The sequence below is a fragment of the Taurulus bubalis genome (assembly GCF_910589615.1).
Source record: "Taurulus bubalis genome assembly, chromosome: 17".
NCBI lineage: Eukaryota > Metazoa > Chordata > Actinopteri > Perciformes > Cottidae > Taurulus > Taurulus bubalis.
This window is the reverse complement of record NC_136605.1, coordinates 19,798,538-19,813,331: the sequence shown is the minus strand read 5'-3', so window position 1 is coordinate 19,813,331 and position 14,794 is coordinate 19,798,538. Positions and strand designations below refer to the sequence as shown.

Here is a 14,794-nt window from a genome sequence, read left to right as displayed (position 1 = left end):
TTATCTGATGCCTCAAAGCACTTTAACTTTGTTTTAGTGGACTTTGGAGTATTCCAGCATTTCACATTACTAATATATTTATCTCTTATTTTGCAGTTGGATCAACGTTACCAAGTGCCTTGGGCAACCTCCTAATCATAGTAAGAGCTTAAATTTCCTTCAAATTAAATTTAGATAGCCATCTCCTATTTTCAGTATACTCTTGAGCTCTGAGTTGTAAGCTAAACGTTTGTTTCCCAAGTAAAGCTTCCTGAATGAAAGTTAAGCATCTTGTGACTCGTGATAGAAGGGCAGCACACGTAATTCATGCCATTTGCCTTTTCAGGGACATCGTATTATTATGGATTGCTAAAACGTCCCCAAATACAGCCGGTAGAAGTGCCAGGAACAAGAGAAGATGAAGAAGACAAAGATTGACCCTCGGATGTCAAGCCCTTATGGTAAAGAGAACAAACTGCAGCAGCCCAGATGTAAATTGTAGAATATGTTTTTTGAGATGTTAATTCTCAGCAAGTACATTGTATTTGTTATGATGCTTTAGTTGTATACATGTTATGGTTTATGATGGATGAAAACAATTAGTTTTATTATTTTTCAGCCAATTCTCCTACTGCTAAGGGTAAGAACAAAGGACCCGGTGGATCAAAGATGAACGTTTTTGAGTCCTACATGGCATTGGCGCAGGTGTCCAGTGGCCTGAAACAAGGAGAACTCATTCAGGTAGAAACCCAGAGTTACTGTTCCGGACCTGAGACTGTATTAATATCTATATTGAGTATGGATAGTATTGCTCAAGGTGGTAAAACTATTAAAGCAGTGAATACTGCAATATACTGGTGGATACATTTCTAAATTCTACATACTTTCTCTGCAGGGACAGTTAAGAATCAACCCGAAGAAATATCATGAAGCTTTCATCCCATCTCCTGTAAGTTCAACCCAAAATGCATTTCAATTAATGTTTTGCTGCCTCAACAACTGTTCTATAAAAGCACTTTATAGCTATTATCTGCAATATACTGTATGAAAGATATGACTTTGCACGTGATTTCATTGTATCTGCTTGTACATTAACATCTGCCTTGAAAGGTTTACAAAGTTCAAGGCAGGCAGGAGACATCAAGCAATCTCTTTTTATCTTTGCAGGATGACGCACAAGATATTCTTCTGGATGGGGTTGTAGCTCGCAACAGAGCATTGAATGGAGATATAGTGGTGGTGCGAATCCTCCCTCGGGAGCAGTGGAAGGTAGACTACATTTACCAATCCATGTATAATATATTTGTAGTGTGTAAGCCCCATGTCTTGCACCTTCGACATCAGTTTTTTAAAGTTCGATTGTTGTAACAGGCTTCATTTTAGCTCCACAGGACAGCAAAACACACCAGTGCTGAGTGTCAGAGGATGATGAATGTATGTCGGTTTAGGTCGTGAGGTCCGATACCGAAGTTGAGGGTGCCAGTGAGTCGGATACCCAGAAAGAAAAGCGTGTGAAAACCACACAGAAGGAGACGCCTGGTGGCATTGTGGAAGACCAGCGTTGCAACCTGGATGAACTCGACCGCAAATTGCAGAATACCACCTTCATGGACACAGGTACTGTGATGGATTTGGGATTATAGCAGCAATCACAATTAACAAGGGGTATCAAATTATAATAATTCAGTTGGTATTTGGAAATGGTCAGTAAACTGTTTGAAGGTTTATTTAATGGTCTGAAGAGAGTATCAATGCTCAGAAGCAAAAACAAATAACGGCAGTAGGTTCAGGTAATGCATCTACATTTTTCATTTCATCTGATTGAAATAGATGAACATCTGGAAGACCACTCAACCCCACGGCCCATTGAGGAAATTCTCCAAAAGACTGCTAGAGTGAGTCTCTCGCCTATCAGCTTTGCTGTATTTCTTACTCAACCCTTCCTTTTTTCTCCAAAAAATTTTCCAGATAAAAATGGCCTGATTGCCTAACCCTTCAGCACCTTCGTCCAACGAGCTCTGCTAAGTTGCCAACAAAAACATTTCATCTGGCTACTTCACAATACAAACTATGAATGTATTTTCTCTGAAAGGCTGTAGCTATGAAAAAAATAGTTATTGTTTGCATTAACGATGTCCAAAGATTACAAAAGTATTTGTCACTTATGTTCAGAATATAACAAAAAAACACTTGTTTGTCCTTCAGGTGGTGTACATTGTCGAAAAGAAGCACTCAAGAGCAGTGACAGGCTTCCTGAAATTCCTACCAGAAAAGCCTTTCGCCCTCTTCTCTCCTGTGGACCACCGGGTGCCACGGATTAATGTTCCCCTTGATGGCTGTCCCCAAGACTTCAGTTCCCGCCCGGGCGACCACACCAACACCTTGTTCATATGTCGGATCACCAACTGGGCAGCTGACCGCAACTTTGCAGAAGGGTGAGTGTAATATTCAACGCTTGATGCAGGGAACCAATTTAACAACCAAGCTGATTTTCTCCTCATGTTTTCTCTAGTCAACTTGTTAAGACACTGGGTCAGGCAGGAGAAATCGAGCCAGAGACTGAGGGCATCCTGATGGAGTACGAAGTTGATATCTCTGAATTCTCGGATGAGGTGTTAAACTGCCTCCCAAAGAACCTGCCCTGGAGCATTCCTGAGGAGGAGATAAGAAATAGAAAAGACCTGAGGTAGCACTGTGAAGTAGCTTACATTCTTCTCTGTTTTTATGAATATGTTCTCTGAGTGGGAACATGCTTCATGAGCCAGATCCAGCTTTGCACAAAAAGACAGACGTGAGCTTTGTAGAGTCACACTGCTGTTTTTATTTGGCTAATAACTGCGCTATCGAGAACACATGTAATCAGTTTTATTCCAGGATTCATATGTATATGATTCATAAATCACTGTTTTCTAATGTATAGGAAGGAGTGCATTTTCACCATCGACCCTGCTAGCGCCAGAGACCTGGACGATGCTCTGTCCTGTAAAATACTCCCTGATGGTAAACTATTAGCTGAGAGTCCAGTAATGATAATTAATTCCGACTATAGATCTAGATACTGTTTTTCCTGTGGATATGAGGTTGTCTCATAGACTGTCCTTTTAAACACAGGTAACTTTGAGGTGGGAGTTCACATTGCTGACGTGAGTTATTTTGTGGGGGAGGACAACGCTCTGGATACCATCGCCAGCCAAAGAGCAACCAGCGTTTACATGCTTCAAAGGGTGAATGTTCCTTGATTATCATCAATGTTATAATTGGAACTACTAGTTACATTTGATGTCTTTTTGGATATTGTTTTCAACATAATCCACTCAGTCAAATGAAGTAGTGATGCATGATAATAAACATATCTGTCGTGTTTTGTTCATGTATTTCTTGTCCAGGTGATCCCCATGTTGCCGAGGTTGCTCTGTGAGGAGCTGTGCAGCCTCAATCCTCAAACTGACAGACTCACGTTCTCTGTGATTTGGAAAATGACACCGAAGGGGAAGGTACGACCATCTAAACTCTATGGACCTGTTAGAGTTGCACTCGAACGATGAAAAGTTAACTTCACAGGTTGATTGATTTAGGCTGATATTGTGATGGCATTTTTTTCTCACTGGTTCCACTTCGCCTAACTCCTCCCCCCAGATCTTGAGCCAGTGGTTTGGCCGCTCGGTCATCTCCTCCTGTATCAAGCTGAGCTACGAGCATGCCCAGCATATGATCGATGCCCCTGAGAAGTTGTTCACGCCAGAGGAACTGCCACCTGCGGACCCTGAGCACCCGCTTGATATCATCCATCAGGCGGTGCTCAACCTGCACTCCATTGCAGAGAACCTCCGGGCTGAACGCTTTTCAGGAGGAGCCCTCAGACTGGACCAGCAGGTTACAATGGAAACGAGACCCAGATTATTTAATGTTTCAGTTTGCTGACATTATTTTCATATACATGCCTTGTGTTTTTGTTTCAGTTGAAACTGTCCTTCACGCTGGACAAGGATACCATGATGCCCCAAGGCTGCTGCATCTATCAGTACAGAGACAGTAACAAGTGAGTAACAAATATCTCTATGCCCGTATCCCTTCTGGGTTGTTTTCCTTCCAAAATTTATCTTTATTTGATGTGAGATATACACTCCTCATCTCAATTCTTCTGGAGTGCTTGAATATCAGTCCTCCTTTGTGTGTTTCTTTTTTCTACCACTCTGGGCATCCACCTTCCCTAGGTTGGTGGAGGAGTATATGGTACTGGCTAACATTGCAACAGCCCAACACATCCACAAAAGTTTCCCCCAGCTGGCCCTTCTCAGACGCCACCCTCCACCGAAGGCCAAAATGGTGGACGAGCTGCAGGAACTTTGTGACCAGTTGGGAATTAACATTGATCTGTCCTCTGCAGGAGCGTTGCATGTCAGTACTTGCAATAGCAAATGTATCCTCGTTTTTTAATATCTCAGAAAAACTAGAAATTATATTTTGTTCTGCAGTTTAGATGTTCTTTTAGTGATCACATTAAAATAATTATATTTCTTGTCCATTTCATTTGTATTGTGTTGTATTTAGATACTTCAGAGGATCTGAAGCTCATTAAGTGATTCAACAACTTTTGAGCAATTTGATTTACTCAAAAGGATGTACAATAGTAAACCAATATTAGAAAAAAACCTTTTATTCTGCTTTTACGACATGCAGAAGAGTCTCAACACTACTCTGGGTGATGATGAGTATGCCAGTGCCAGAAAAGAAGTCCTGACCCACATGTGCTCCAGGCCGATGCAGGTTAGAGCTGAAGGACACCGAGCGTTTTTGCATTCATTTATCAAGCTTGTGTGGAATAATATTCAATAGTTTTTGGGAACTACTTAATCATTCTTTAAAGGTAAATGTTGCATCCGCTATTTTATTTTTTTGTTTTTTTAAAGAATAATTTAATGATTACTTGACAATTTAAAGAATTCCCGACCATCCCTACTTAACATAATACAGAAACATTTTGTTTTGTCAGATACAAACTGAACATGTACTATTTTAACACACAACCTTTCCAGTGATATTTATGTTAGTTTCTGTCTTTAATGTGGATTATTGTTTTGCAGCTGGCGTCGTACTTCTGTACAGGTGTACTTGGGCAGGAGCAGTTGTTTCATCACTACGCCCTCAATGTTCCGCTCTACACTCACTTTACGTCACCAATCAGACGCTACGCTGACCTCGTTGTCCACCGGCTGCTGGCTTCTTCACTGAGTGAGCACCTTCACTACTAATGTGTCTTCTAGACACACAAAAACTGTTGCCTCTGCCATTGTTTCTGCCCTTCCTGCTTCTGTCTGTTCCTGCTGTGCGTGTATGACAGTTTGAAATGTGTGATATTCTCCTTCTTTTCTTCTAATACTCATTATGTGCATATCTGTCCATTGACTGTTTACATGCAGATTGCGGGCCTAGTTTCAGGCTGTCAACAGAAGACGTCCAAAAACGGGCATCACACTGTAATGACAAGAAGGCCGTGTCCAAGAGAGTCCAGGAGCTCAGCTCTGAGCTCTTCTTTAGAGTGTTTGTAAAGGTGGGTTGCCAAATCATACATGGGATTTTTTTGACCACTTTCATGTAGTGGCTCGTTTTAATTTTTTAATTTGTTAGATTTACAGTACTTCGAATATGTAATCAACCACTTCAGAAATTAATTGTTTTTGAAATGTGGTTTTTACATGCATTTAATGACTGCCTTTTTTTTTTAGATGTTTATATATATTTTCCATGACATTAATATCGTGTCTAAAACCATAGCTTCAATATATTGAAGTACCCTTTTGGTCTGTGCGCCACAGAACTGTGGCCCTCTGGACTCTGAGGCCATGGTGATGGGGGTCCTGGATCAGTCCTTTGATGTGCTGGTTCTCCGATACGGAGTTCAGAAACGCGTCTACTGCAAGGTGAGCTCCAATGCATTACATTTAAAGAGAGCAATACAGTAGTAGTTAAGTCATAGCACACAATACGTTTGAACAGCGGATGCATTAAAGTACAATATGACTGAAAAGGCAGAGGCATAATGTTCCTATATGCCTATCCTACATTCTTATCATTTAAATGAAAAGTGAAAGTTTGATGTGAAATAGAAACAATTTGTTTCTACCTTCAGTCTGTTGCGGGCCTGCACTCGTTCCGCCATCGTAAGGTGGGGAAGAAATCTGAGCTGACTCTGGTTTGGACAGCAGAGGACCCAGAGAAAGCTCCATTTGAGCAGGTGAGTCAATGTCAAAATGCCTGTCAATAGGAAATATAGTTATTATTCAATACAAACAGAAATGGAGTAATTAATCTCAGGTTTCACACAGAGAAGCTGCCATTATATTGTGTACAATATCCTCTCGGTTAAAACAAGAATAGCATAAAGACAAAAAAAACGGTAGAAAACAAGATTACTAACTTTGTTCCTCAAAGAGACGGACCAGCCAGAGCAAGTTGACGGAATATAAATTGCAATAATCATAATTTCTTCTTTCCACTTGCAGGTCATTTCAGTCTTCACGTTAGTAGAGGTGCAGCTCAACGCTGACACGCCCATGAAATACAGTGCAGCGCTCAAGAGGCCCGAGGAGAACGAGTCACACACTGAAATGTGCTGGAGACCAAACACTTGATGGGACATTTTGATTTGCCCATTTCCTTTTGTAGATTGGCGTAAATAATATTCGCTTAGAAGCAGTATTGCTTTGGTAAGCAGGGGCATCACTGATCAGGTCAGTCAGATTTCAGTTGAGGTTCCCACTGCGTTTCAGTTTGAACTTTAAGGCCCATTACAGTGGGGTTTTGGGTTTTTTTGTGACAGGAACTTTGCCTCCAGCTTTTCTTTGGTTTCCAGACATGGGTCACATTTTATGTATCCATCCCAGGCATAAAAAGCAAGTTGGCGTTCACTCTTTAGAAAATAATAGACATTATTGTAGAAATATGCTTTGGAAAATGGTTGACAGTGTGACCGTTATGATTTTTAGTACGCGTTTTAAAACATGTAAACTGATACTATTTTATGTCATTTTTTACATCGTATGTATTTATAGTGTATATAGTTTATAGGCCTCAATGTTGATGAATGCATGTGCTTCCAATTGTTTGAGGATTTTTATGCTCCGACTCGGTCAGTTAGACTTGGGATGTGTTTCTGTGATTAGGGTTGAAAAATAATATATAATTCTTAAATTTGAAAACCTGAGAAGTTAAAAGAAAATTCAAGTCCAATGTCTGTCTTTTCAGAAGTGATGTTGTGAAATGTAACTTTTATTCTCATCTGTATCAAAAGTTAATCTGTCTGCTAAACCATGTTATAGAGCAATAGATAGTTGTCAAATAAATCCCTACGTGAATGACTCGAACTGTTTTCTTTTTCTTTTGTTTACACTGCGCCAGTGTCGACCTGCAGTGGCTCCCATCTCAGCCAAGTGTTTGACTTTAAACCCACACAACCATATGACTGGTTATATTAGTGCAGATAACTCACATTTTCCTATAATAGGAAGGTTTCCCTTAAGGTAAGAAGTCCAACTTCTAACCTGACACACATTACAATTGTACCACCACACAAATAAGCCTTAAGTTGGTCCTCCTTCAATTCAAAAGATAGCTAGTTTAATCTCATTAACAGCACTATAAGAGACGGTGAGTACTATAAACAAAACCCCTTTCTGTCTGGTGAAGGTTTGAGAATAGCAGTTAATCTTTATGTAGATGATTTTGAGATGTGTAACCCTTTTTAGTCAAATTTATAGAAGAAGAAGAAGAAGAAGAACGGGATGTCAGAAGTCGGGTAGGAACATGATCGGCGCGGCGCGCATGCGGAACCTTCGAAGGGGAAGACTTTGAGCGGAGGACACTCGAGTAAAGATGGCAGACGTCCCAGATAATGCACCTGAGCGTGAGTTTTTATAACTTTAATTTGGGGTGGGTGGGCACTCGAAAACAATACAGTTAGTTCGCAACGTGCACTATTGCCGTAACCCGCCAGGTTGTGTTGTTTTTTAAACAAACGTCTCGCTGTTCCTCTTAAATTCGTCCCTGTTGTTGTTCATCTCTGCGACACCAGCCGTGACGTTCTTGCAATATCGCAGTTTTCAGCCCATCGGTTCGCTAAAATATCATTTTAAACAATACTTATGGACCGGTGCTATGAAATAAAACAGAAACCTCCTGTGGAGTTGTGAACTTCAATGACGCACTTCCTAAAGTGGTCACATTTAACCAGAGGGTTAATGTCGTTGCAGAAATTGCCAGAAACGAGATATATTGAATACACGGGGCTTCTTAATTAAACAATACTAAATGTATGTTTAATAAACCGCCAACCCACTCCCAGAAATGTTGCTGAGTCACTGTCATAGACTTCCAGTATCGTTTTGAATTCTCCATCTAATATTTGTAATGTGGTTTAAAATCATCACAAGAAAGATGCAAGTGTTTTTCTGTGGCTCCATCAAATGTAAATATTGTGGACACCATTGTGTGATATTTATGCACATTTACACTAAATTCACCGGGACATATTTGGTATGTTTGGAAAGGTGGTTCATGAGCTTAACGATAGACTTGAGTTTAACTTCAGCGCCCAGAACCTGAGCATGCATTTGGTGTAAGATGGTCTAATAAAAGCAGCACACTGATGGCGTGGTCTGTGTTTGATCCCTTCAGATTGCCCCGGCACAGAAAGTGATGCAGCAGGAAAGTCGTCGTCATGTCAAGGATGTCCCAACCAGAACATCTGTGCTTCTGGAGCCAGCAAGGCCCCCGATCCTGGTGAGATTGCAGATACAGTTCAACAAATACCATGTGCTATGATTATGATGACTTGCATTGACCAGGAAGGGTTTCAGTGAACTGCTGTTTTTGAGAGTCTTCTCCATCTTTCATCTCCAGCCATAGCCGAGATAGGAGAGAAGATGTCAACGGTCAAACACAAGATCCTCGTGCTGTCTGGAAAAGGAGGGGTGGGGAAGAGTACCTTCAGCGCTCACCTGGCTCACGCTCTGGCCGGGGACAGCACGAAGGAGGTGATGCTTTCATTTTCATCTTGGTTTTCACAGCAAAAACCACAGAGCCACCATTAAGGCTACTCGGGCGTATTCTTTGAGGGGTACTCGCACCTGCTTGCTGATTCCTTTTGAAGCTGAACCCGATGTTTAGTCTAAACCCAGTTGCTGATTCTTGTGGCGATCAAGTAAACTTCTCTAGAGGTCACCGCTGACCTGGTTAACAGAAGTTAGGGTCAGAACGTTCAGAATAAGGCCAGAAAGCAATTTATGTTAGAATTTGTTTTTATAATAATTGACATCCTTTTCTCATTTCTTTTCTTTTTTTCATTGAAAGACATATACAAATGATTATGATGTGGGTTTGTACCAAATTAGCACGACAATATTACATTTAAAATGCTATTTTGAAACGCATTTCGCCAAAAACAAATATTGCTCCTCCTGAAATTAGAAAATGTCAGTGTGCCATATTGAGATTTTGATCAAATATAGTTTTATTATGCAGCCCTTATTGCCCTAATTACTATTTCTTTCTGGATTAATGACATTTCTCTGACTCCCACGAGTGTGATGGACCTCATGAGGGAACTTCATCATGGACCCGGTTAGCTGCTTTGCTCTGCCTCGTCTTTAACACAGCATCAAGTCCAGCTTAGTATTCAGCTGCATTTTAAACCACAGACCTCACTGGTCTCGGCTGCTTTTGAGGATAAAAGACATGACGTGGAATGGAGGGCCAACACAGCTCATCACAGACTCCAGTAAGCTGGAGGCTAAAGAGTGCCTCTGTTTCCAGGTCGCCCTGCTGGACGTAGACATCTGCGGTCCATCCATTCCGAGGATCATGGGCGTAGAGGGGGAACAGGTGAGCTGTGGGCAGAAATGTTTCCGGCAATACACAGATGTTCACGTGAAGCTCCTCCTTCAGAGCTGTAACCTGTTCTCTGTTGCACAGGTTCACCAGAGTGGCTCGGGCTGGTCTCCTGTGGTGAGTCCGGTCAAAACAATGCTGCTTCAGTTTTTGAAGATATCTGCACATTTCATGAATATATGTCTATATCTATATGTGTGTGTATTGTATGTTGCAGTATGTGGAAGACAACCTGGCTGTCATGTCTATTGGCTTCCTGCTCAGTAGCCCTGATGATGCTGTGATCTGGAGAGGACCCAAGAAGAATGGTAGTGTTTTTGTGTGTGTGTCTGTGTGTGTAAAAAATGTCCCCAACGTCCCCGCATTATAACCTGTGTGGCGTTTGTCTGAAATCAGGGATGATCAAGCAGTTTTTGAGGGACGTCGACTGGGGGGAGCTGGATTACCTCATCGTGGACACGCCCCCTGGCACCTCTGACGAACACCTGTCGCTCGTCCAGTACCTGAGCTCCACCCACGTTGACGGAGCCGTCATCGTCACCACGCCACAGGTACACACACACACACACACACACACACACACATACACATACGCGTGAACAGATGCATTCACAGCAACCGTAAAGGTAAATTCCACCCTTGTGTGGTCGCACCTCCTGATTTGACTACTTTTACTTCAGTTGGTGGTTTCCTACGTTTCCCAGAATGAATTTCAACCACCTCGAGGTGTTCGTTCAGCGAGAGAGTAACAATAATAGTGAGAGTGACACTAACAGCCACAAAGTTATTAACAGAGAATCGCGTCCCTTTACTCATAACGCAACATGGCTTCAGCCGCCGTGCATCACGCTTTCATCTTGTGCTGCATTCACATGCAATCAGACAGACGGGCGTCACCTGCTGGACAGCAGGAGAAGGAAAGAAAGTCAATATTCTGATTGAATGGCAGGACGGAAAAATGAAACATCCGTCATGGAATTAAATCTATTAACTCAAATTATTTTGTGCCATTATTCTAGTGATGCATATGGATATAAAATGCAGCTTCCTCTTAATATTCTATTGAATCAGAATCAGCTTTAATGGGTTTGTGTTTACACATGCATGGGATTTGACTCCGGTTTCACTTAGCTCTTCCTACTTATATACATTCACAATAAACAAGATATATATATATATATATATATATATATATAAAAAAAAGACAACAGAGACAAAAAGACAATTAAAGAGTAGTCAAAATAATGCAGATGGCGGAGTCTGGTTTATGCCATGCTGACTTTCACACACACACACTTGACATCATTACATTATTTTTCTTTCTTTCTTTTGTTATCTATCTTATGCATATTTCAATTTATGTTTGTAATTTTGTAACATTTTAAATATTATATAGGTGGAGGCTTCAAATAAGCCCAGTTGGCTTTTTGTCTCTTCCTGCACTGTGATATTCATTTTCTGTTATGATTTTTATTTTTTTATTTTATTGTTTTGAATTGTGCAAAATAAAAAAATACCTCTGCCTGTTTGTGACACAGCAAAGATAATCCCAGCAAAGTTACAACGCTCTTTTTCTGGACAAACTAGGTGCCGTTTGCATTAAACATGAGGTTTTTTGTAACATCCCTAAAGAAAGAACTTTAGCAAACAGCAAACACAAAGGAAGAAAAGCACAATAGAAGAAGAGAGGAGGACCTCGGGAGCCCATTTAGTAAAGGGGTTGGACTTTAATTTCATCTAAACTGGAAAGCCCCTCGCTTCCCTTGCTGCTGTGACTTCCACCAAACCCTCGCTGAATGCAGCACGTTGCCACCCGTAGTGGACGGAAACGCTGGGGAATGTTTAGCACTCGAGGCTGATTGAGAGACATACAATTAGTTCACATTATCAGTATCTCTTCCTCACCTTAACCAAAGACTTTCACATGATAAAATTGTAGGAAAAACATGCACGCCCTTGTTGTTTAAATACTTTTCTCTGAGCAAACACTTCCTGATACTTAAATTAGACCTGGACTAATGAGCTCAGACGGCGGTGGAATCTCTTCCTCGTTCCTCCAGCTCTTACTTGACACAAAGTAACCACACGAGAGCTGGGAATTACCCAAACAAAGGAGCCGGTCTGTTTAATATTAACAGACAAGCTGCAAAGCCAATACAGCGTTTATTTAGTATTTTTCCCCTCTCATAAACGTTTCAAGCTGCCCAGTTTATCCACGTTAACTACTTTTCTCCAGGTAACTGTGATGGCAGTCGTGTGTTCATCCCGCCCCCTCTTCCTCTCTTGCTTCGCCTTACTCATCCCCCTTTTCTCTCTTTCCCTTTTCTCTCTTTCCCTTTTCTCTCTTTCCCTTTTCTCTTTCTAGGAAATCGCGCTGCAGGACGTGCGGAAGGAGATCCGGTTCTGTCAGAAGGTCAAGCTGCCGATCATCGGAGTGGTGGAGAACATGAGCGGCTTCGTTTGTCCGTCGTGCAAGGTCACTGACAGATGCTCACACACGGTGTTGCAGACAGACGGCCAGACACACACACACACACACACACACACACACACATTACATGCTTATAATCTTTTGGACTGGCTACATAAATTAGGTCAAAAGATAAGATAGCGTTGTGAAGCAGGTTGACATTCAAGAAACATGTTTACAGACCTTTTTTAATGTGGTTACTCAACTCTTAAAGTGACACGTCCCAAATAGTTTACTCTGTTTATTTTCTCACCACCCAGCAGGTGTGTAATGTCCTCTGTGGCTCTATAAAGACTTTTCACAACATAACGCCTGCGTTAAAAACGTGGCGTTTGAACAAGAGGTGCTATTGAGTTGCATTGTGGGAAATGCAGTGTTTTTGGAGCATGACCCAGAGGCTACTTGGGACTTCAGGGTCCATAGAATCTGACAATGCACGCATAACTTAGGTTATTTTCCCCCGTCGCCCTCTCTTGCAGAACACGTCGCAGATCTTCCCTCCCACCAGCGGGGGCGCCGAGCGGATGTGTGCGGATCTCGACCTCCCGCTGCTAGGAAAGGTTCCTCTCGACCCGAGGATAGCGAGAAGCTGCGACGAGGGCAAGTCTTTCCTCACGGAGGTCCCCGACTCTCCTGCTGCCAAAGTCTACCAGGATATCGTGCAGAGTGAGTGTCCACACGAATCTGTATAATTCCATATAAAGGAAGCTTTGACGCACATACGGATTCTAGCGAAGTCCCTTTTTTTTTTTTTTTGATGACCAGAGGGTTTGCTTGATGTTGCAATTACGATTAAAAGTAATGAAAGAAGAAGTGATCACGCAAACAAATGGGAAGAGGTCCGCTAAAAGGGAAGAGGGACTTAACTCAATAACTACTCGCAGCATGAGATTAAAGTTAAGGAATTAAATGAGGTTTGTGGAACAGATGACGCAAGAAAAGATCTTATAAACATATTTATGCATCTTCATCAAATGTAAAAGCCGTGATCATCCTCGTCACACTCCTCCGCTCTCCTCCTCCTCCAGGTATTCAGGACTACTGCTCCAACCGTGCGAAGGAGGAGCAGAGCAACACCTGAGCCCACGCCGATGGCGGCCATATTGGATCAGAACACAGAGAGAGATCACATGATGAGAACGGATTAACTACTGGAGAAGAAACGCTGTCAGGATTCTGTTGACTCTCTGATCATGACAGGCAGCAGCTTGCAAACCACTTAAGTGAGCTGGTCAGATAGCAATGCAGGGGTTTATTCTGCTGGGTTTATCTTTACCAGAAACAATTATCAAATGAAATAAGAACTTGTTCCTCTTTCTGATTAATTGAATATAATTGCAGCTTCATAATGATGGGTTGTCTTATTCAAATTAGTACTTGAACCTAATTCGGATCAAAGAAATGAATGGAAACATAACCTCAAACCACCACTCTGTGGATACTCTGTATATAATTTGAAATGTTTATCATAAAGGATATAGTTGTTGATATTCTTATTTGTTATTGTCTTAAAATTAAAAGTTTAAAATAAATGTTGTGCTGTCTCAATGCTGTGGGCATCACACGGCCTCTGTGGCTCCCATTGGCTCCCATTGGTTCATTCTGAAGATGTATTCACCAACAACAGCTGGGCACTGTAATATTTACTAAACTTTAGGCAAAGCGGGATTTACTCAAACCTCAGTGCCCTTCGTCACGTTGCAGGAACTTGTCAGTGAAACAGTGTTGTGGTTTGGAGTCCCCGAGGACCAAAAAAAGGACACCAAAGCAGGCGGACTGGTGCAGTCAAAGTTATTTAATAAACAAAAACATGACAAGCCGAGAGTCCAAAAAGCCGGCAGATAGAAGATCTAAAGTCCATGCAGCAAGGAAGACTGACAACGGGAGCACAGGGACTATTCACAAGGAAAGAAGAGAGATAACGAGGGAAAGGTGAAGCACACCAGTGCAAACAAAGGTAGGAAGTTTAAAAAAGAAATGAGACGGACGAGAAGAGGATTTTCCAACTAAAACAGGAAACAAACGAGAGACAAAGAACCCGTGGGATCATGACGAGCAGCGGCTCAATGGAGTGAGCGGCACAGGAAGCCTTATGAGGCTTTGTGTGCACAGACAATACTTCACCAACTAATGCATTAATGGAAGGGTTTGGTCCGCACTTTGAAATGGTTGACAATAAAGAGATTATCACGTGATGTATTAATACTTGTTAAAGTGTAGGTGGGGACCTGCCAGAGGCTCCGTCTTAGGGAAGTTAGATCTCTGACCATCATGGAGGGAGTCAATCATCAGTAGCCTGAAACATCATCATGTGCTATGACGACATGTTGGAGAGAGTAAGAGGAAGAGAGTAAACCAGTGGTACCATCACCGGGATTTCATCACCTTGTCTTTAATATTGAAACCCGCACTTTGAGTATTTTGATAACATATTTCGCTCATAAAGATCTTGACTGTTGG

General features: G+C 41.8%; 2 protein-coding genes across 2 annotated transcripts; both read left to right on the top strand.

Annotated features, from left to right (window-relative positions):
* Positions 1-397: 397 nt before the first annotated feature.
* On the top strand, positions 398-6,611 carry LOC306749581 (DIS3-like exonuclease 2; the record flags this gene model as incomplete). The annotated part of the gene is made up of 20 exons (XM_079232893.1): positions 398-470; positions 599-720; positions 875-928; positions 1,147-1,248; positions 1,428-1,596; positions 1,810-1,874; positions 2,185-2,414; positions 2,492-2,665; positions 2,900-2,979; positions 3,091-3,203; positions 3,366-3,473; positions 3,616-3,852; positions 3,939-4,018; positions 4,194-4,377; positions 4,660-4,746; positions 5,064-5,211; positions 5,400-5,530; positions 5,796-5,900; positions 6,110-6,214; positions 6,483-6,611. The coding sequence occupies 20 exons, from the start codon at positions 398-400 to the stop codon at positions 6,609-6,611; spliced, it is 2,496 nt and encodes an 831-aa protein (XP_079089019.1).
* Positions 6,612-7,842: 1,231 nt separating this feature from the next.
* On the top strand, positions 7,843-13,856 carry nubp1 (nucleotide binding protein 1 (MinD homolog, E. coli)). Its single transcript, XM_079233846.1, has 10 exons — positions 7,843-7,882; positions 8,653-8,757; positions 8,878-9,011; positions 9,790-9,858; positions 9,949-9,981; positions 10,082-10,172; positions 10,261-10,415; positions 12,230-12,340; positions 12,814-13,000; positions 13,363-13,856. Exons 1-10 carry the CDS (start codon positions 7,852-7,854, stop codon positions 13,413-13,415), a joined length of 969 nt encoding a protein of 322 aa, XP_079089972.1. The 5' UTR covers positions 7,843-7,851; the 3' UTR covers positions 13,416-13,856.
* The last annotated feature ends 938 nt before the right edge of the window (positions 13,857-14,794 follow it).